This window comes from Lampetra fluviatilis, chromosome 43 (assembly GCF_964198595.1).
Source record: "Lampetra fluviatilis chromosome 43, kcLamFluv1.1, whole genome shotgun sequence".
In the NCBI taxonomy this organism is placed as follows: domain Eukaryota; kingdom Metazoa; phylum Chordata; class Hyperoartia; order Petromyzontiformes; family Petromyzontidae; genus Lampetra; species Lampetra fluviatilis.
Window position 1 is genome coordinate 318,417 of NC_136317.1, and position 20,499 is coordinate 338,915.

At 50.8% G+C, this 20,499-nt stretch overlaps 1 protein-coding gene across 1 annotated transcript in view; it reads left to right on the plus strand.

Moving 5' to 3' along the window:
* LOC144946907 (uncharacterized) overlaps nucleotides 1–19,705 on the plus strand; it is a 33,828-nt gene extending 14,123 nt beyond the window's left edge. The window contains exons 14-31 of the mRNA XM_078875974.1: nucleotides 549–676; nucleotides 1,182–1,282; nucleotides 1,703–2,753; nucleotides 3,879–4,077; nucleotides 5,454–5,669; nucleotides 6,155–6,433; nucleotides 7,404–7,501; nucleotides 9,128–9,329; nucleotides 10,481–10,741; nucleotides 11,601–11,770; nucleotides 12,190–12,343; nucleotides 12,681–13,480; nucleotides 13,991–14,110; nucleotides 15,197–15,308; nucleotides 15,796–16,032; nucleotides 16,586–16,694; nucleotides 17,821–17,920; nucleotides 18,843–19,705. Coding sequence (XP_078732100.1) covers nucleotides 549–676; nucleotides 1,182–1,282; nucleotides 1,703–2,753; nucleotides 3,879–4,077; nucleotides 5,454–5,669; nucleotides 6,155–6,433; nucleotides 7,404–7,501; nucleotides 9,128–9,329; nucleotides 10,481–10,741; nucleotides 11,601–11,770; nucleotides 12,190–12,343; nucleotides 12,681–13,480; nucleotides 13,991–14,110; nucleotides 15,197–15,308; nucleotides 15,796–16,032; nucleotides 16,586–16,694; nucleotides 17,821–17,920; nucleotides 18,843–18,878 — 4,373 coding nt within the window. The 3' untranslated portion in view covers nucleotides 18,879–19,705. The remainder of the gene's footprint in view (nucleotides 1–548; nucleotides 677–1,181; nucleotides 1,283–1,702; nucleotides 2,754–3,878; nucleotides 4,078–5,453; nucleotides 5,670–6,154; nucleotides 6,434–7,403; nucleotides 7,502–9,127; nucleotides 9,330–10,480; nucleotides 10,742–11,600; nucleotides 11,771–12,189; nucleotides 12,344–12,680; nucleotides 13,481–13,990; nucleotides 14,111–15,196; nucleotides 15,309–15,795; nucleotides 16,033–16,585; nucleotides 16,695–17,820; nucleotides 17,921–18,842) is intronic.
* The last annotated feature ends 794 nt before the right edge of the window (nucleotides 19,706–20,499 follow it).

Here is a 20,499-nt window from a genome sequence, read left to right on the forward strand (position 1 = left end):
CGTGTGTCTCTGCCAATATCTTCATGCCCGTGGCCTCCAGCACTTGAAATAGCAATTATGAGGGCAGTGGCTATGATCAAATAACCTGGACCGCGTCCGACCTCGTTTGGTCTCGGAAGCAAATACAATGGATCGCTAATACCCCTTTTTGGATTTATTTATGTATGTATGTATGTTGAACTTCTTTAGCACCATACGTAATAAACTATGCTAATCGGAGTTGTGGGGAAGGACAACAAACTAAACACAAACGTTTCCACTTGTACATCCGCGCCATGCCAGCGCAGCGCAGGTTCTCTCGCTGTATAGGTGGTTTTCCACCAAACCGTGTTACGCTAGCCTCGCATGACATTTTAATCTGACTTAGGGCCAAGCAGGGCCAGGGACAGAAGAGGTATGTGTGTAACGTCAGCGGTACGGTTCGGATTCTCCAGTGGAAAAACAGCCAAGCACCTCCTGAGCTGTGCTGGGATGCTCAGAGCGGATCTCTGTTACACATTCGACAAGAAGTTGAAGGGACGTGTGTGTGTGTGTGTGGGGCTTTACAGCCTCCAGGGTGGAAGTCAAGGCACCCGAGCCTGGTCAGCTGGACAGAGAAGCACAGGGCATGGATGATGTGGCGCAGGAGGAGCAGGGAGAGCGATCGGCGACTCTTCCTCGTGCACTTCACTCCCTGGTAACTGGAGAACGGGGGGACACCTGCTGTCACAGTTGGACCGAGCCGTCTCTACAACCAGGCGTTTGCTGGTTGAAGAGCCACTTGGTCCCACTTAAATGAAATGTGTTTGCCGATTGAAGTTTAGAATTAATTTGGATTGAGTTTATTAGGGCCCAATTGTAGGAACCACTCGAACACCCACTTGCCCGGTGGCATGGTCTAACTGGTGGGTCAGCAACCAAAATAACGAGAAGAGCCATTTTTCTCGAATTCGGTAAAAAAAATATTACAAGAGCTGCAATGCGTGTGAATATGCGAAACGGCGGTCCTTACTAAATGACGTCACAAAGTAGTCCTTGAAGAGCCACACGCGGCTCCGGAGCCGCAGGTTGCATCACTACTCGCATCACATCGCCTCGTTGTTGATTACGATCATGTTGATGCTGCTGATGCTGAACTTGATAAAAAAGAAATTACAAAGCTCTGTGATGTAAAGTTTTGCTTTGGACTATCTCTCCCCCAGGACACGACACCACGGGGGGCATTGGAGCCTGCGCTGTCCAGGCCAGATGAGCACACTCTCGCTGTTCGGCTCCACCAGCAGTGGCTCCTGCAACAGAACAGGTGATTCCCACGCTCGCAGATCACAGCAGAGGCCCCTGCCACCCAAGTAGCTCTGAAGCCCCTGGGTTTCACAGCTACTTGGGTGGTATCTGCTTCTGTAGGCTGTTCTTCAACACAAAGGGTTGCACTGCGACAGATTCGAATGACTCTGAGAGCACAGTCGGGATAATATTGAGGGAAAGGGCAAACAAATAAGAAATGATCAACCCATCCAGCTATGAGTTCGAAGTGTTATTTCTGAAATCATGAATCTGTGCACATTTTCAATGTATTCTAGCGATTTGCGTCAAATGCTGGGTACTTGCTTTTCAAGTGAGATTGTTGCTTTTGTCTAATTTCCCTATATTTTTTAGTTTGAATGGACAGGGTGACCAGTGCACTTTGACCATCATACACAGTAGCTCGTTTGCCTCCTCGCAGGATGCATCAGCAGTCCGTGGAGGATGCCCGTGAGAGGCTCAAGGAATACCAGGAGGTGCTCAAGAAGAGGTACTCCGCCATCTTCAGCTCCGCGCCACCCACTGCTCAATCCGTGGCCATTCCTTCACCCGCGGTCACTGCAGCTGCGGCCCCGCCATCACTTCCTGTCAGCGGCCCGCACGGGGTGGCAGCGCTTCCTTCCAGCGCCTCACCGCTTGCGCCCGACAGAACCGTTGGCGCGTCGCCCTCGGGCGGGGAGGCGTCGCGAGCGGCGATGTTTTCGGATCGGCGGTTGACGGGAGCCGACCTCCCGTGCATGGACACCTCGCTCCTGCCGTCCCCACGGCCGGCCGCTCCTTCGCTTCCGCTGAGCACGGCGGCCTCGCCGGCGGAGCTCGCGTTCGAAGGCCGCGTCCCGGCCTCGCCCTCTCGGCAGCGACAAGCCCAACTTGCGTCCTTCGTGCCCGCCGCGTTCCCGCTGGGCAAACCGCGGCAGCAGAGCAGGGTGACGGTCTCCGGTGCCGAACTGCCGCGACGGCAAACGCAGTCTGACGCTCGAGCGCGGGTAGCGCGTGGCGCCGCGGCCTTCTGGTGGGGACTCCCGGAACCCCCCACCGCAGTGGAATTGACAGACCCCAAACAACTTGTCCCATTCGAGGGAAAGGGCTCGACGGTGCCGGAACCTACGTCACGAGGAATGCTCGACTCGGAGCTGGACGAGGGAGGGGCGGCTGCCTCCGGCGTGGGACCGCGGGGCCCAGCGGTTCCCTCGTGGCTCGCCGGGCACCGGGGTTCCCTCGCCGGGCGAGCGGCGTTGCCAGCCGAGCTCGAGGCGCCGTCGCCGGCGGACTCCGATCCCCTGTGGCCGGCGGAATCTGCACCTCGGCCGTGGGATGCCCGGGAATTGCCAGCGATGCCGACGTGCGGGTGGGAGGGTGAGGGCGAAGTGCAGAGGTGGACGCAGGGCGCTCGGCAAGACGAGGAAGGAGGAGTGTGGAGCGGCGATGAGGGGGTGCAGCAGCAGCGTGACCTATCCCGCTCCAGTGAGGAGGTGCGGTAACCACATTCTGTAGTGTCATTTGTCGTATTGTGCTTGCAGCAGCTGTGTACAGCCTTTGTAATATATAAAGTGCTTTCACTATTTATGATATTATATACCTGCAGCAAGTGTCATGCTTTCTTATTATGTTTGTTAAGTTCTTGTGGTGCAAGATAAGTTGCCTTATCAGTCTTGGAATAGTTTGTGCCAATGTATGCTTTAAAAAAAAAGATCTTACTGAAGTAAATTGTTGGGTGTGTCAAGAGCTCATAACAAAATCACCTGTAATGTGCCTTTTTATCTTCAGATCCCGAAAGCTAAGCATATTTTTAAGTCTGGTAAATGCTTGCATGCCCACTATGCAAATGGTTGTTATAGTTTTCTAGGTGGTGGGCAGCAGAGGTGCACTGCATCATAATCATCCTCGCAACCCACAGCAACCAACATGGTTAAGTCTGGTCACATAACTTCTGTGGCCCGCAGCATGGCATGGGGAATCGCTCGCTCAACGGTGGATTCACAAAGGGCTCCACGTGCAATCATATACAACTACACGTGTCATGAGCTTAAGGATTGATGTTCATAAATGAATCTGCAATTTTCCACAGCCATTGGATAAGATCTTGATTTAATGATTTAACGTCGGTAGTCTACACTGGTATACTGCTTCACGGTCTGTATGCCTGGGCGGTGGTGGCTATGGCATGCCTACAATCCAGCACTGTGGAAGCTATGTTGTTGAATCCCACAAATGTTGTGAAGCGGCCTTCCTGTGGGCGTCAATGTGCCATGCCCTGGTTCGCTAGAAGACGATGGTACAGCAAGTGGCCTAATCTCCATCTGTTTTCATCTGTACGGGGAAATTAGTGTAACCCCCTTTCACATCCTCCGGTTTCCTCCCACACGTGCTTAAATTGGCTGAAAACTTCTCGAAATAAAATGTAATAACCCAATGCAGGACCCTCCTAAATAGAGTCATTGGACTCGATGTGTCTTTCCTGGTAAATAAGTAATTATTATTATTAGTCTGCCATCGTCGGGTTTAACAGCCCGGGTTTGTCTCCCTGCCTACATTGCGCGCTCACCGGTGCTCCGACGCACACGGAGAGGTAACATGCGTGCGTTTGGTCATCACAGATTGGCGTCGGGAGCGGTGAGAGGCCGGCGGGCGCGTGGGAGAACTCCGAGCTGGCTCAGCGGTACCACCTGATGTCTTCCCTGTTCCGAGCCCTGGAGGGGCCCGGCAGTGCCACAATCCCGGAGTGGAGCCACGCACAGGAGCTGGACCACATTGGTGAGGAGGCAACGGAGCGAGGCGCCTTCAACTTGTTGTCTGGTGAGCGTGGGGACGTCCATGGTCATGACCCAACATTTAAAATCCAATCTCTTTGTCCCTGTCAGAAGTCTGCCTATCGGTTTGAGTGAGATTTTCTGAATTGTAGTTTGGATGAAGATTGTCGGGATGTTTATACTATGTTTAGGAGGTGTTAGGTTTGCAAACGTTTACCTTTGGCAAATGTCCACGTAGCCTTTGCACTGGAGTCGGCAGATCAAAAGTCAATGTGCAGAAATGGGGTTACTCGAGCGATCCTGACAGCCACGCGACTGCGGTGAGACACGGACCATGGTGCCTCTATTGGCCTGCCAGCCCTCCTGGAGAAGCCTTGCACTGTTGAGGACCTCCCCAGGGCTACAGACTGGGCCACAGCATCGTCATCTTGTGCCTGATTCTGGAAAAACCTTTAACTGTGGTGGCAAGACATGAGAAGCAGTCTTTTGGTATTGCCCCAGGCATGTTTTGCTCCTGGATTGTTGTTGTTGTTGTTATTAAAATGTAAACATTATGGTTTGACGAGGTAATGGATCTGAGTGTCTTCCTGTTGTAATATCACAGTCTCATTCCGATAAGTGTAAAATAAAAAGGCAGTTCAATTTGCGAAACACTCTAAAATACAGTCATTCTAGTTTATGAAAAATTTGTCACAATACAGTAACCTTGGTGAAATAAAATACATATTTGCGTTACGCATGTTGAACTTCTTTTGCATTGTACGGAGCCAGCCGTGGTAATCGTAGGTGTGGGAGAAGAACAACAAACTAAGCACAAAAATCAGTTCTAAAGAAGCGTCTAAATGCCTCTCAAGACATCCAGAAAGGTAAACAATTGATTATTTTATGGAGGCAGTCCTAGGCAGAGGAAAGAAAATGAAAATCTTGAGCATGGACTTGAACGGGGCAAGGAGTCGATAGGACAGAAGGCCGAAATACTCGCAAACCGCATGGAGCTTACACTTGTTCAACACAAAGGACATTGTAATGCGGGGGCCACATGGTGTTGCTGCTCATGCTGGTGCCTGATTTGCGTCTCGCCACAATGGCGACCATCGTGGCGACATGTTAATTGCCTCGCCTGGTATGCAGGAGGTCGTTGGTTCGATCCCGACCCTGACGCCTATATATTTGTAGTTTGCATGTTTCTCTCCCCGTGGTCGCATGGATTTTTCTCCGTGTCCCTCCGGCTTATCCCTCCACATTTAGAAACATGCGTTCAGAGTATTTGGCTGCGAAACATTTCCATATGATAAGCCGCTTCTTTGAGCTATCATTTGTGGCCAAGTCGCTTCTGAAAAAGAGCTGTATAGCTCAGTGGGTCTTACTTGGTTAAAGAAAAAAAAAATAGTTGGTTCTTTTGGTGTCGTGCCTGTGTCTCAGAGGGCGAACCGCTGCCGGCCGCCGGACCGCTTCTATCCGGAGCTGGCGGGCTCGCGGTGGGCGTGGATTCTGTCTTTCACCTGGGGCGGCCCGTCCGCGAACGGCCCCCCGTGGCCCGCTCACGCCTCGGCCTTCTGGGACTCATCGAGCAACACGAGCTGAGTGCCATCCTGGAGGTGGACACGCCACGCAGCGACAAGCAGCGCTCTGCCCTCGGTCAGCACCCGCCGTGCACCCACACTCCACTGACACGTTCATCATCGTCACATCCACCGGCTTCTCTAGTCCACACTCCATTGATACGTCCACTCGTCTGGTCTTGCAAAGTGGTCGATACAACTGTTGCACAGACGCTATTATTTTCTTCTTTCACAAAACCAGATATTACTCCCCATTGCACAGCTATTTAGATTCGTCAACAAAAAGCTAATTTAGAATTTCTGTACATTTTCATTGACATTTTATAATGCTTTTGGGATTTCAAAAAAATTGCTATTGTGTTTCGTGAAAAACCTTTGGGCGTTGACAGTCCCCTGCAGATCTAGAAAGGATGGGTAGCCACTGTTGGAGAAGTGAGCTCTCCAGAGCTACCAGCAATGCCATGAGCAAGTCACAGCAGAGCTGCACCTTGACTGCATCTGTGCGACTGGGCGTAGCAAACGCCCTCGCCATGGCGCCACTACCGTTTCATTTACTCGCAGGCCTGGGCGGCTCGCTGCTGGAAGCGGCCGCGGGCAGCGAGTTTGGGGCCTCGTGCCGGGAGCGACTGCGTTTCTCCGGCGCCCTGGGTGAGGATGAGGGTGAGGAGCTGGGCGAGGACGACTCGTACAGGGACGGGCGACTGGAGGCGTCGTCTCGCGTCTCGGCCGAGGGACGTCCACGCTCGTACTCCCCGGGCGACTCCGTCGACGGTGGCGGCGGTGGCGGCAATCGCAACTGGAGGGACGTACTGCTCGCTCCGTCCAGCAGCACGCGGGACAGTAGGTCCCGCCTCACTTCTCGCTACCCACGTTGAGTAAACTTAAACTAAACTTATTTATTTTACCGGGTAAGGCTTACTGAGCTATATAGCTCTCTTTCAGAAGGGACCTAGCCACAAATCTTAGCTCAACGAAGTGGCTTATCACATGGATATTTATAGCGGCCACATTCTCTAAGCGTGTGATATTGATTCTAAATGTGGAGGGAAAAACCGGAGGACCCCGAGAAAAATCCATGCGAACACGGGGAGAGACACGCAAACTCCAAACATACAGCAGGCGTCAGGGTCGGGATCAAACCCATAACCTCCTGTATACCTGGTGAGTCGGTTCAAATTTTGGCGGCCTGGTGCCTCTATGGTCGAATAAGGTCATGGTCGTTATTGAGTTCAGCATCATCATTGTCTGCGTCATGAGCGTTATCCTCGGCATCATTATCATAGTCATCATTACCATCATCAGCATTGTCGTCACTCCCATTGTCATCAGAATCATCATTATTAGCATCGTCATCAGTATCAGCGATTGCCTCTCGACTGCTGGATGAAACACAGATGTCGCGATTGCTCATATCTGCAAGGCCACAATCTGTCTCGCTTATGCACATGAACTGATCCCATCGTTCCTGCAACTTGTAGGCGCCTGCTGGTTGCAGGGTGGGTCCCATTCATAGCTTAATCTCGGAACGTGCAAGCGGTTAGCGTTAACTTTATTTGGAGAGGTCTAGCGCCGTTGTTTTTCAAGACATTGTACTCCCCACAGAGAAGTGTAGCGACATGACCGCACTCTACGATAGCTGGTGCCAAACTGTGCCACACACCCTTCCGTATGGCCTTGTATTTTATAACTTTATCGGTGAAGTTATTTAATAACTTTATCGGTACCGAGGCTCCCATGTACGTTATCGGAATGGGTAAGGGTTATATATTTGGATATCCCGTCTGTAACCTCGTCCTGTTCCATTTTCCAGGTTCAACTCGGTCACCTGCAGTGCCGCTTGGCATTTCCGCCGACGTGAGCCTGGGAATGCCATCTTTCTTCAACGGAAGCCGTCTCCCACACAGCGAGGTTTCCACGCTCTTCCTCACGCATGTTGTTGTTATTGTTGTGCACTGCGGTAATGTCCGCGTCGCGATGATACGCATCGTTTCAACGCGGTCGGTGCTGCGGGATGTCTAACACAAGCGCCAACTCTGCTCCTTCAGCGTCGTTGGTTTCACGGTGAAAGTAGAATAGAAGCAGCGGAAGTAAAAGTGTAAAGAAGGTTGAACAGGTTCAGGTTCCTCTCTGAACTATAATGTCATGTGTGTATGTTGAACTTCTTTCGCACCGTACGTAGCCAACCAGCCGTGCGGGGGAAGGACAACGAACTAAACACAAAAATAAGTTATAAATAAATTATTTTTCAATGTCATTAAGAGCCTATTTTATCAAACGATGATAATAATCAATGCAAGTCAAGTGAGTCACGGTGGCACCCTACTGACATCCCTGGTTTTAATTCCTCAGTACCGTAATGTATTGAGGACACAATAACTGAGCACCTGACCATGATTTTGAAGTGTTTTTGTCTGTTCTCATTCATAACGTTTTAAACTTGTTGGAAAGCCCAGAACACAACCTGTGCGCCTGCAAGAAGTATTTGTTTTTTGGGTTGAAATTTCTGTACATGCTCAAATATGGCTGTGCTGTGATTTCACGTCGCGTGCAAGGCATGATGGGAAGACTTACGCTCACAATCGGACCTTTTGCTGTTGAGAACTCGCTGTTTGCATGTGTTTTTATTTTCAAAGTTGGCATCTGTCCGTTGACGCTTGTGTGGATTTGGGATGTTGCCAGACGATTTGTGGACCTACAGTGCTTTGTCCCCTCGGAGGCCGGTGATGGCTGCAGCATCGCAGGCCGATGATGAAAACTTAGCCAAATCTGACCCTGCTTCTGGGCCCCGTGCCCAGAGGAGAGTGGGGCTGATTGCTCATTCCCGAGAAAAGCATTACCTCTGAGCCTGAGTTCGTCTGTGTGCGTGTGTGTGTCCGCGTATTTGTGTGCATATTTGTTTTCACTTTGTGATGGTGGGTGTTGTGTCGCGTGTTGTTGTGTATAGTTGCGCTTTTTTGTTTTTCTCGCTGTGTATTGTCGGCGTGTCGGTGCGCTGTGTAACACGGAAGTGTTTTTGTTTTGCATCTGAGCAATGATGACCATAAACTGTTCCTGACAAGAGACTGCCAACGTGCAGACTCTCCCGTGAAGTTCTCTACACTTGAACTGAGCTCAGATGCAGGCCACTGTCTGTTAATATCCATTGTCACTCATTGATATGGTGGACCTTTCATTTCACAACATGGCTTATTCACCAACATCATAAGGCAAAATAGTTATTCAGAATGTATGTATGTTGAATTGCTTTTGCACCCATACGTAGCCAACCGTGCAAATTGGAGGTGCGATTGTAAGGTAAGAGGACTACAAAAACCTTGGTCTTGCTTCAAGGACAATGTTTGCAAATCTTATAAATGCTTATGAGCTCCCTCAATTATCTCGTTATACCACATTTTACTTTTTTAGTCAAATAAAAAAATAACTGTATTGGACAGCAGTACACAAGCACGCTGCTGGGTGAATAAAGGGCATTGTTATTATGTATTAATGGCATTGCTGTTGCATTTCTGTCACCACGGCTGACCACGCCTTAAGGCATCTCCCAGCTACGTGGAATGGCAGACCCCCGCAGAGGCCCGGGCCTCCCTGGGGAAACATGCAGCCGCTTCTCTCTCGGCCTCTTCTCCCTCGGCCGAGTCTCCCGCAAGCAGCGAGTCTCTGGCCACCACCTCCCCAGCCTCGGGCGCCATCTCCAGCGGCAGCCTCGTCTCGCTCTCCAGCGGCCGGCTGAGCCAGGGTGAGTGGCACGCTGCCGCGAGTACCTGGCAGTGAAGGTTGCGTACGGCGGTGGTGTGACTACGTGCTGGAAGCGGTGGCGTAGTGGTTAGCGTGCTGCGCTTAGGACCCGGTGACGCGGGTTCGATTCCCCCTTACGGACAACACCGGTGACGGTTATGTGAACCGGTACTGGGGCTCTCCTAGGTCAATGTGGCCTCAAATAAGTATCTGGTGCCGTGTGTAAACACTGCCACTAGGGAGACGAGCCGTCGGGGCGTGGTGCTGGCCACCCACCCCCTCGTGTGCCGTGCTGGCCTTAGTCGGTGCTACTCGCTAACAGCGCTCGTACCTGCCATTTGCTGAGGCTATAAGGGTGATCATTGGTGGGGTGGCTGTTAGGGGGTGATCCTTGGTGGGGTTGCTAAGGATTTAGGCTATGTGGTGCTGCAATCTCATGGTTTGCCAAAGAGCAGGGGTAATGAACCTTTCCCTGGCTGAGGGCCCAATAGACCTTTCAAATACTTGTTTACACAGTAGACCTGCAGTCTCAAGGTTGCTGCTTCGATCTCCCTTTGTGGCAGTTGAAACAATGGGAAATGTGCCTCTTGGTCCACCCCCCCTGTTGCTGTCCTCCCAGATGTAGGCGCACACAGAATTGAGAGGTTGCGTGCAGTTCGAGTTTGGGTACTCCCACATCATCCAAAACGTTTGGCCAGCGTAGAAGAGTAGGCCATATAATTATGATAATTGACACTTATTAGGTGTCTTTCACAATGTCTCAAGGTGTCGTGCATCAAAAGGACAACGAAAATAAATAAGGAACCGGTTGGCAACAGAAGAGCCAGAGAGGAGCAAAGCCAATTATAAGAAGGTTGTTTTAAAGGAGACGTGTTTTCAGTTGGGAAATATCAACACTGTCGGAGAGCCTGATCTTCAATGGTCGGGAGAGCCACATTCGGGGAGGGGGGGGCACCAGTCGGGAGTTCCACAACCTGGAGGCCACCAGTAGAAGTTCCACCACCAGGAAGCCACAAGTAGGCCGCTTACTGTAGTTTGTAGGCCTTTCTGCCAGCAGTGGCGTGAGTAGGCAATTGCAGGGCTGCACTGTTACCATATTAGAATTTATTTTCATTGATTTTATTTGAACGGATGCTGCATGTCAATTGATAGAAACGCTTGGGGAGGACGGGGCGCGGGAGGTCTGGGCGAGGCCGGCTGCCGCTGCGGGCGGGCCGCGTGGCCCTCCGGCCCCACCAGGCGGCGGCCAACAGGGAGACCCTGACTGGATGCTCTTGCCACACGGCCCGCACCGTGCCGCCCCGTCTGAGCACAGCTCCATCTACGAGATCATAGCCAAGTACACGCAGCCAAAGCAGCAGCAGCAGCAGGGTGCCCAGCCGTCGACGGAGCCGCGCGTCGCCCTCTCGCACGGTGAGTCCTTGCTGTGGCCCTGCTCACCGATGGTAACTACCTTGCCTGGTGGTATACAAGAGGTCATGGGTTCCATCCCAACCTTGAAGATGTCTGTATGAATCTTGACTTAAAGCTTTCATGACTGCAGGAATTCATATTCTTTGGGTTTTTCTGTGAAGTCACGTAGATAGGTTCAAAGAAAATAATAAAAAACTAGGACGTTTCGATTGCAACACAAGCGTTCGTTATGAGGAAGATGACGAACGTTTGTGTTGTGATCGAAACGTCGTAGTTTTTTGTTATTTTCTTTGAACCTATCTACGTGACTTTACCGAAAAACCCAAAGAAGATGTCTGTATATTTGGAGTTCGCATGTCTCTCTCCCCGTAGTCGTGTGGATTTGTCTCCGGGTCCTCTGGTTTTCCCCTCCACATTGAGAATTGACTTGCGTTTAGAGTAATTGGCTCCTATAAATTTCCATGTGATACGCCACTTTGCTGAGCTATTATTTGTGGCCAGGTCTCTTCTGAAAAATAGATATTTAGCTCAGCGGGCCTTACCTGGTAAAGTAAAAAAAAGTTTAGTTTTAGTTCCAGGCGTATCTTCTAAAATTACATGTGCCGGCTTGTATTGCGGAGTAGATATAAAGTTGTTGTGCAGCAATGTGCCTCTAAACCCGGCATCCCGCACTCACCACCGTAGTGAGTATGGTCAAATAACCCTCGCAACCTGCACGGTGCTTGGAGGCTTTCATCCTAGCAGTGTAGGTCCCGTGATACATAATGACATCACGGGACCTACCTGGGCATCATGACGCGTGTACGAGACGAGATGTTGTTCGTCGCCCTCTCGGCCGCACCTCCACCACGGCCGGCAGAGCCTCCGGCGGGGCAGGCGGAGTCGACCGACACGTGGGACCCCAGTTTCGACGCGGGGCCGGACCTGAGCTGCGTGGACGCCGGGGCCCTGGAGTTTGAGCCTCTGGCCGCAGGGCCCGACGACACCCTCGACACATCCTCGCTCGCCGGCGACGCGCGCCCCTCGCAGGTTCACTCTTGTTTGTCGCTTTTATTTTGATTTAACAAACGATATCTGGACATCTTAGCATTAGACGAAGAAATCACGAGTGCCTCTCGCAGGCTTGTGTGCAAACCTGTGCGTTCGAGAACGGCCCGCTGAAGCGGATACCATCGAACTGCAAGTGACCTCTCGTCTGGACAGTAGAGGGCAGTACTTTCCCTCTCTTCCACCGAGGGCAATGTTCATTGCGTCGCATTCAAACTGATATTTGTATTCTCATAGCTGGAATTGAGACCTTCAACTCGCTACGCTTGAGAACCCAGTTTAATAATAGCCCCTGATGTACGATGAGGAAGATTGATTAACTTTTTGACTGTGAAGTCACCTAATTTGTGGAACTGTCACCGATGTATCGACGATTGTGCCTCCACCGTCTCCTCTCCCAGAGTCTGGCACTGTCTGGCACCGGCTCAGGGCTCAGTCGGATCTCGGGTACGTTGTCCGACTCGTCTTGCCCGAGCGCATCCCTCTCATCCGCGCTGAGTGTTGCGTCTAGCCACCCTGGACATCGCGAGTCCCAGCCCCAGTCCAGGGAGCCAGGTAAGACCCGCTGGGTATCACAGTCGGTTTCACCTGAAGTGTTTTAAACCACGGTAAATGCTCACGAAGCTAGACAAAAGAATGTGTGTTGTGGTTCACGCACTGCACTGGGAAGCCAGCAACCAGAGTTTGATTCCCAGCCATGGCTAACATCAGTGGCGAGCGATATGTCTGCATTGGTACTGGCGCCAACCCACGCTGACCAGTTTGGTCCAGTATGATTAACAACCCCCCATTGACAAAAGGCTAACACTAAATGTATTGTGGCACTGTTTTTAGGAATTTAACTTCGTGACCACGCGCGAGGGATTTTGACGTTTTGCTCGTCGCATGACAGGCGAGGACGACGACCCCTCCTTTCGGGCGCTCCTGCCGGAAGTGACGCTGGGCGATTGCAGCCTGGTCACACAAGACACCTCATCCAACTCCCCTTCCGGTGCCTCGTGCTCGGTCAGCAGCCCCGCGGGGTTGGCCGAGGGCGGCACCTCCGACACGTCACACGTGGCGCCGGGGCCCGACGAGGAGTCCTCCGGCGGGAGCGCGGCCACGCTCGTGTCCGTACCGAGTCGGCCTTTGCCGCCGGCCACGGGAAGCCTGCAGCGAAGCTGTACGCTCGCAGCATCCGGAGAGACGCAGCAGCCGCCCCGTGGCGACGACGACAGCGTGTCGGCTCGTAACACGGACACCACCGGAGCCTCCGACCGACCGAGCCCGGACGCGTCGTCGCTCCCCGAGCAAGCGCTCCTCGCGACGGTCGACTCGCCCTTGAGCGAGTACACGCTGGCGGAACACTACAGCAGCGCCACCGCACGGTCGGATCCCGAGCTCAACCGTGCCGACTTCCGGGCGTGCGCCGCTCTCAGCGACTACGGCAGCAGCTTTTGGAGTTTGAGTTCGGACTGCGGCGGCAGCGGCAGCGGAGTCCCAGCAGCGGCAGTGGGCGGGAGCGGCCGGGCCGACGAGCGCGTGTGGTGTGAGCTGGCGAGCAGGCGGGAGGGAGGCGCGGGGGCCGGGTGGGACGTGCTATCGTCGGGGGAGCTGGGACGGCAAGAGGAATTCCGTCGGATGGATTCCTGCTCGGCTTCGTGGAGCCAGGATCTCTCACTGCTGCTCGCCTTCCCCGGCACGCGTGTGTGGGTGGGTACGAGCTGCGTGCAGCCGATCGTGCGCGCGTTTTAAATACGATGTGAGCGTCATAGTGCGTGTTGGATAATCGACTACAAAGCTTCGTAACATATCACCCTATGTAACTGCATTGTCATAATGCGGATTCACGATTCTTCTTTGTGTTGTGTGTATTGTTCCTACTTTTTTTGTCTTGTGCTTACATTTTTATCAGATGTAACCTAAAAGTACCGTGTGGACATTAGCTTATAGTTTTCAAAAATCAAAAAAAAAATTACATTTTTACACATGAGCATAAACATTAATTGTAATATATGAATTGATGCAACGTTACACACGTAGGATTTCATACTGATCGACTTGGCACTGCCGGGAACCTTCATTGCTGGCGGTGGGGGGCAGTGTACGAATAAGCAGCTGGGGTGGGGGGGAGGGGTGTGTGATGGGGGTGCGGTCCCTCGGCAAGCGTGGGAGGCTAAATGCTGCCCTCCTCTCTTGCTTCTCCCCCACGCGGACGTTCAGGACTCGGGCCAGGAGATGGGGATCCTGGAGGAGCCCGAGTTGACCCTGGTGACCCTGACGGACACGGAGTCGAGCGTACAGCATGAGCTGTCGCTGGACGTGACGCTCGAGGGCGACACGGTAAGCGGACGCACGTGACCGGCGATATTTCTCGCGATCGCTCCGTGTCTTTGTCTCCGACGTGAAGTTTGTTTTTTATGATAGTTGCTGAGCACAGGCCCAAAACCCCCTAAATGTCAATTGTTCAGCAACAAACAGCACCTTTGCAGGTGTAATAGATAAGAGTTAATGTTTTATCTTTTTATTGAGCAAAGTTATACAAACTTGGGTAAAAAGACAATGGGAGGGAATTATGTGGATTCAACAAGTGGAAAAAGGGGTGTTACATAAACAAATATATTGTACTGTATCACTCTGTAACGTCTTTGTTCCCCCGCCTTCAACAACCCCGAACTGGCCAGCGTGGTGAAGTGGGGAAATATCCTCCAACAAACCGGCAGACTTTGGGAGGCCCTTATCCAGCAGTGGATTGACAAGTGTGATTCATGCATCGAGAGGGCTTATCTGAGCCTCACCTATGTGTTGACTTGGCCTTAAAAAATAAAATATCCTCGTGTTTTGCTTAAGTTTGTGTTTTTTTTCGCACCCCTGATTATCACGGTTGGCTACATCTGGTGCGAAAGAAGTTTTAACATACATGCCATGGTATCATCACTGGGGAGACAAAGGTGGCCAGTTATGGTGCTGATCACATTCCACCCCCTTGTGTAACTGCCCCAACCTTAACAGGTGTTCTCCAACAGCTATTATCCTAACATTGTATAAGGCCCGATAGCCAGAATAGAAAACCTACGACCTATAGGATAGATACGGTCCGCGACTATATTTCATCCGGTTCACAGCCACGTGAGGACTACTACTTAGACACGGCCTGCAAACAATATTTGTCAGCATCCCAGCCGCATGACTCGGGTAATAGAGGGGAATATCTTCGACCTGTTAACGCTGCGTGCAGAATTTTCACGCAGTCACTTTTGGTCGCTGCAAAGTTCTTCTTGCAGTGACTGAAGTGGGTACGCCAAAAGTATTTACGATTCCTATTCGGCCCTCGGTTTGTCAGTAAAAGGTTCCTCACCCGTGCTATATCGGATCGAACTTTGCACGTAAAACTTCTCCCGGATTGACGATGCTGTCATCTCGTTGCAGCGACCGCCTGCTGAGGACGATGAAGTAGCGGGGCGGACGCCAGGCTATGCTACGGATTCGCCGGGACAGCAGCAGCCGGGCCCGAGCGCGTCGCTTCAGTCGACAAGCGAAGGTGCGCGTCTCCGCTGGACTGTGTTGTTTCTTTTTGTTTGCATTTTGACTGCTTGTGTTGTGGTTATTGCAAACATGATGCCTTGTATAAAGGTGTCAATTTTTGTACCAGTTGAAAGGGTAAAAAGCTATTACTGTACAAAAATCCATCGCAGCAAATTTGGTTCTGTTCTCAATTTTACTTAATTTCTGTTCCGGGAAATGAACATCAGTTTCACTGTCATCAGATGAACATTTACTCTCATATTTATCAGAGCAGGAGGGAAATGCGTAGTCACTTAAAATAATATTCAAGGTAGCTCTGTGATATCCGCTTCCTCGAGCAGTTATCAAACACGAGGGGTTGCACTTCTCTGCGAGAGATCCAAATGAATACTTCCTTTCTTGACATTACACCGATAGCCGTCACCGGGATGAACTGGGGAAGTTGTTTTTTTAAACGTACAGACGCGAACATTAATTAAAGTGGCAACGTGTCTGCCTGCCAGTGGTCGTGTCGGGCTGCGGACACTCTGCGTCCAGCCTGCAGGAGGCGTTCCAGCGGAGGAAGCGGGACTTTATCGTGCAGTCGGAGAAACGCGTACGAGAGACGAGGAGGAGAGAGCAGGCCGTGCCCAGCGCCACCGCCCAGCGCGCCAGGGAGCGCAGCGCCAGGGAGCGCAGCGGCAGGGAGCGCAGTGGCAGGGAGCGCGCGGGCGGCGCTGCCCCCGCTAAGCTGGTCGACGGTGAGTCGGCTCGTCCGCCAGGTCTGCACGACTCATTAACGTCGTCATCGTTGGCTATGATCTGTTCACCGCTGGATGAAGGCCTCCACAAACCATCACCATATCTCTGTTTTCCCAGACCCATCTCTTGACCGTTGTTGTACCTTTGTGCTCAAACAACCATCCGTGTCAGAAAGAAAATGTTCTGCTTTGTTTCCATGGGTTACATTATATAACGAGTTTTTTTCTGGCCACATTGTCAGCGGGAGTGGCTATGATCTATCCACGGCTGATAGTAGCTCTCCGTGAGCCGTCACCCTCTCTCCTGGTCACGCTATACAACAATCCAGCTATTACCTACTTATGAGCTGCTTTCATTGCTCCATTTCTGCAGCAGACGTACTCTTGGCCATGTTCCCTCTTTTTGGCTGCCACTGTCGTTTTTCTTGACCATCGGCTATAAACCCCTTTTAGCGACGTGCACTACCCAAACCCACTTGCTTTACTCAACGGTCAATATGACATTTCTTCGATTGAACGAATGTCACGTGTGCGTGTTTGTGTGTGCGTGTAGTTCCCGTGTCCGCCCAGAAGTGCTCCCTGAAGAAGGTCGGGGAGGTAAAGGTGGTCACGTCCGCCGACAGGAAGAGCGCGGAGGAAGAGGCTGTCAAGAGGACGGCCAGGTACCTGGGCCCGTCGTGTGCGCTCCCGGGTTCTGTCTGTGACCTCGCCGTCAGCGACACACCGGCTGTGTTTACATGGCCCGGCGAAGACCGCGCTTCATTGCGCTATGCATAAGACGGGCAGCATTTAAGTGCGCGCACCCAAACGCAAACAAATTCTACGCTACTATTATTATTGTTGTGCTTGTTTTACCCAGGAAAGCCTCGCTCAGTCTCAAGACTCTATTTGATGATGGGTCCTGCCAGGTTTTCGGAGTAGGGGCTAATGTTGCCACGTGCATTCCCAACTGAGTAACCTGCAGGCAACTCCTCAGCAGTGAGATGTTTGGCCAATTCCAGTTACAGTTTGCGTTTTCTCTGTGCTGCAGCTATAGGAGGAAAGCAGGTATAACCGAACTGTACTCCCACTCATCTCCCCCCCCACCCACCCCGTTTGACATAGTAGACCACAGACTCTGAGCTCTTGGGCTGGCTCACAACTGGCCCGAGGGAGGCCTGGCTGCTCACTAGGACTGATAGCTCTTCTCTGTGACAGTAGCATGAGCAGCACAGGCTTGTCTTCAAAAGCACTGCTGTCTGTCATTGGTGAAATGTATCAGTGCTTGGTGTACAATGATGAGCAGGGCCGACAGTAGATTTCACGACGTATATGCTGTCACGTAAATGTGCAATTCACCAGGGATGTAAAGATTCTTTGATTTAATTTATTCTTAATGGGGAGGTTGCCAGGTGGCGAGATGTTAAATTCCTCGCCTGGTATGGAGAAGGTTGTGGGTTCGATCCTGGTTGCGTGGATTTTTCCCCGGGTTTTTCCCTCCACATTTAGAAGCACCACGCGTTCAGAGTATTTGGCTGATATACATTTCCACATGAAAAGCCACTTCATTGGGCTGTCATTTGTGATGGGCAGCTTGCTTCTGCAAAAAGAGCTACACAGCTCAATGGGCCTTACCTGGTAAAATAAAAATAGTTTTTAGTTTACAATTTCTGAAGGGATTCTTGGTCTTAAGACATTCCCGGATTCAAATCCAAGGATCTCACCGGGTGTGGCAGCTCAGCAGGGCTCTAACCTCCAAGCCTCTCGGCCACCTTGGGCATTTCTCACTTTGAGTGAATGCCACTGCAGGTTGTACGAGCGGCTAGAGGAGGTGAAGAGCAAGAGGGAGGCGGAGCAGAGGAAGGACGTTTCTACCAGGAATCGCGAGAAGGCAAAGGCATTCCACCAGGTGAGAATTACGGCACAAACTACCGCATGCGACGATTCTTAAACTCCTTATCGATTAAAATTGAATCTCCCTGGTGGTACGTGTTTTATAATCGTGCATCGAAGAATGTTGCACCTGCGAATCGCAACACTTTTTAAATATATTATATTGGAGATAACGATGAAAACAAATGAAACAACCAAAATACTATTTACTACAAATGAGTCGGCAAAATGAGACGGGACAAATACAACTGCACAGTGGACCAACGTCAGGAGAGCGTATGGACAGAAAAGGCTGTACAGACAGTAGAAATTAAAAGTGCAAATGAAACTCATTAAAATGTACGAAAAAAATATGTTAAATTCAGTATCCAATCCATATTAACGTCCTCGCTGGCCTCTATTTGTGCTCAAAATGTCGCCTCTTATATTTGTATTTTAAGGCCGCAGTGTCATTAACGAATTAGTTGAGTTTTTTTTTTTTAACACTGAAATTAGACTGACTACAAATGAGACAAACATTGGAATCAATTATCGTATTGAATCGTGACCCCTAAATCGTGATGAATCATCGAATGATGGGAGCTGAATCATTGCACATGTCGTGCAAACCAACTCCCCATTGGTCCATTCAGAGCCCCAGCTGAGAGTGAGCGGCGCTCCATCATGTGAGCAGTTTGTGATGTGTGCCATCGGATGTGGAATAATAGACTTAAGGGGCACATTTCCAAAGAGTTTTCACGAATCTATAAGTAGAGTCCTCTGTATATTATGGATGTCAGGCTAATATTTATAACGCACCTTTTAAATAAAATGTAAAAATTAAAAAGCCAATGGTAGTCTTTCTGCAATCTTTTCCGCTCGCAGTAACTTTGAAGTTGGCATTCGCAAACCGTGCTTCGCATAACTAATGTGCACTCGTTTGTTTCTGATTTCTCTAGAAAACGCTGGAAAAATTGAGGAGCAAGAAGATGTAGCAGGGACGGGTATCGATTGAAATCGTGCGTGCGTGTGTTTTTAATCTTGAACTATTTATTGACGTGTCCACTTAAATGTACTGTAATGATTCGTGTTTTTGTGGAAAAATTCCCTGTTTGCAAAGTAGTCGTGGGCCTTTGGATGTGGCCTACACACATCCCGTCCAATGAACGCCGGCGGGATGTTTTACTTGTGAAATAGTTATTCACGAAAATTACTTTACACAAACCTCCTCCCCCCCCCCCCCGCTTGAAGTGTTCCACACCGGGTGTAGTTCTCATGTTGATACTGCGTACCTATGGGCTAATTTGGCTGTGCAGTACCAGGCGCTTGTGGAAGCCGGTGATTCGTGATTGAAGGTAATGAGATTACTGTGCTCCTTAAATAATGTCAACAGACTCTGCAGTACCGATGATTATCATGCTTCATCTTAAACCTACTCATGCATATCCATATACGCTGTGAACAGGAGAACATTTACTTCTTCAATAATAATAATTTACAGATCTGTCAATTTTCTGCTGGATAAATGCTCCCGCTTAACGCTTTGGCGACGGGGGTGCTGTTTGACTATACTTTACCACGATGGTCAGTGTGGGTTTGTGAAGGTTAGGAGTCGGTACCAGTTCAGATATCACTCGCCATTTATGTTCGTCATGGCGAAGAATCGAACTCAAGTCGCCAGTTTCAGAATGCAGTGCGCTAACCTCTGCGCCACCGCTCCACCGCATTGTTCCCACACCAGCATTAGCATAATCTACAAGCATTCCTTCAACAACACATTCCGTTCTACAGTCCTGTGGTTTGATGTGCGCCGGTGATAACAGTTTGCAATAAAATGGGAATAAATGTTTGTTCAAAAATGTTTCATTTGATGGGCTGTCGGTTCAGCATATACTGCGTGCAATCTGTTCCAAGTCGAGTGTGTAGCTCGTCTTCAGCTATCTTCAACCAGATGTTCCAGTGCGCCCTGCGGTCGAGTATCAGAAACATCAATGTGGAACAAAACCCCTGAGCGTGCATGGATTCACTGCCGAAGGAGACGGCCACACTGAACCTGATGCTGCTCGCGGATCGATGACACGGAACCATGCCTATCCAGCAGGAGGACGCCTGGCTCGGGGCGACACCTCGAGCAACATTTACACACGTGGGGGGCGCCGCGGTGGCGAGATGTTAACTACCTTGCCTGGTATGCAGCAGGTCGTGCGTTCGAGCACGACCCTGACGCCTGCTGCTGTATATTTGGAGTTTGCGTGTTCTCCCCGCAGTTGCGTGGACTCCGATTTTACCCTCCACGTTTAGAAACATGTGTTTAATAAGAGTATTTTGCTGCTAAACATTTCAAAGAGGTAAGCCACTTCGTTGAGCTATCATTTGTGGCCAGGTCCATTCTGACAAAGAGCTACATATCTTCGTTGGCCTTACCTGGTAAAATACAAGTAGGTCACATTTGAAACGGCCCCACCAAGGGCTTAGTGTTGCAATACAGTATTTGTACTGTACAATTAACTGCACCTGCGTTGTCTATCCTCTCACTTTGGCACTTGCTATAATTGATCAAATTAGCAAGTCCACCTGTGTGTGTGTGTCAGTGGGGAGCGGTGGTGTAGTGGTTAG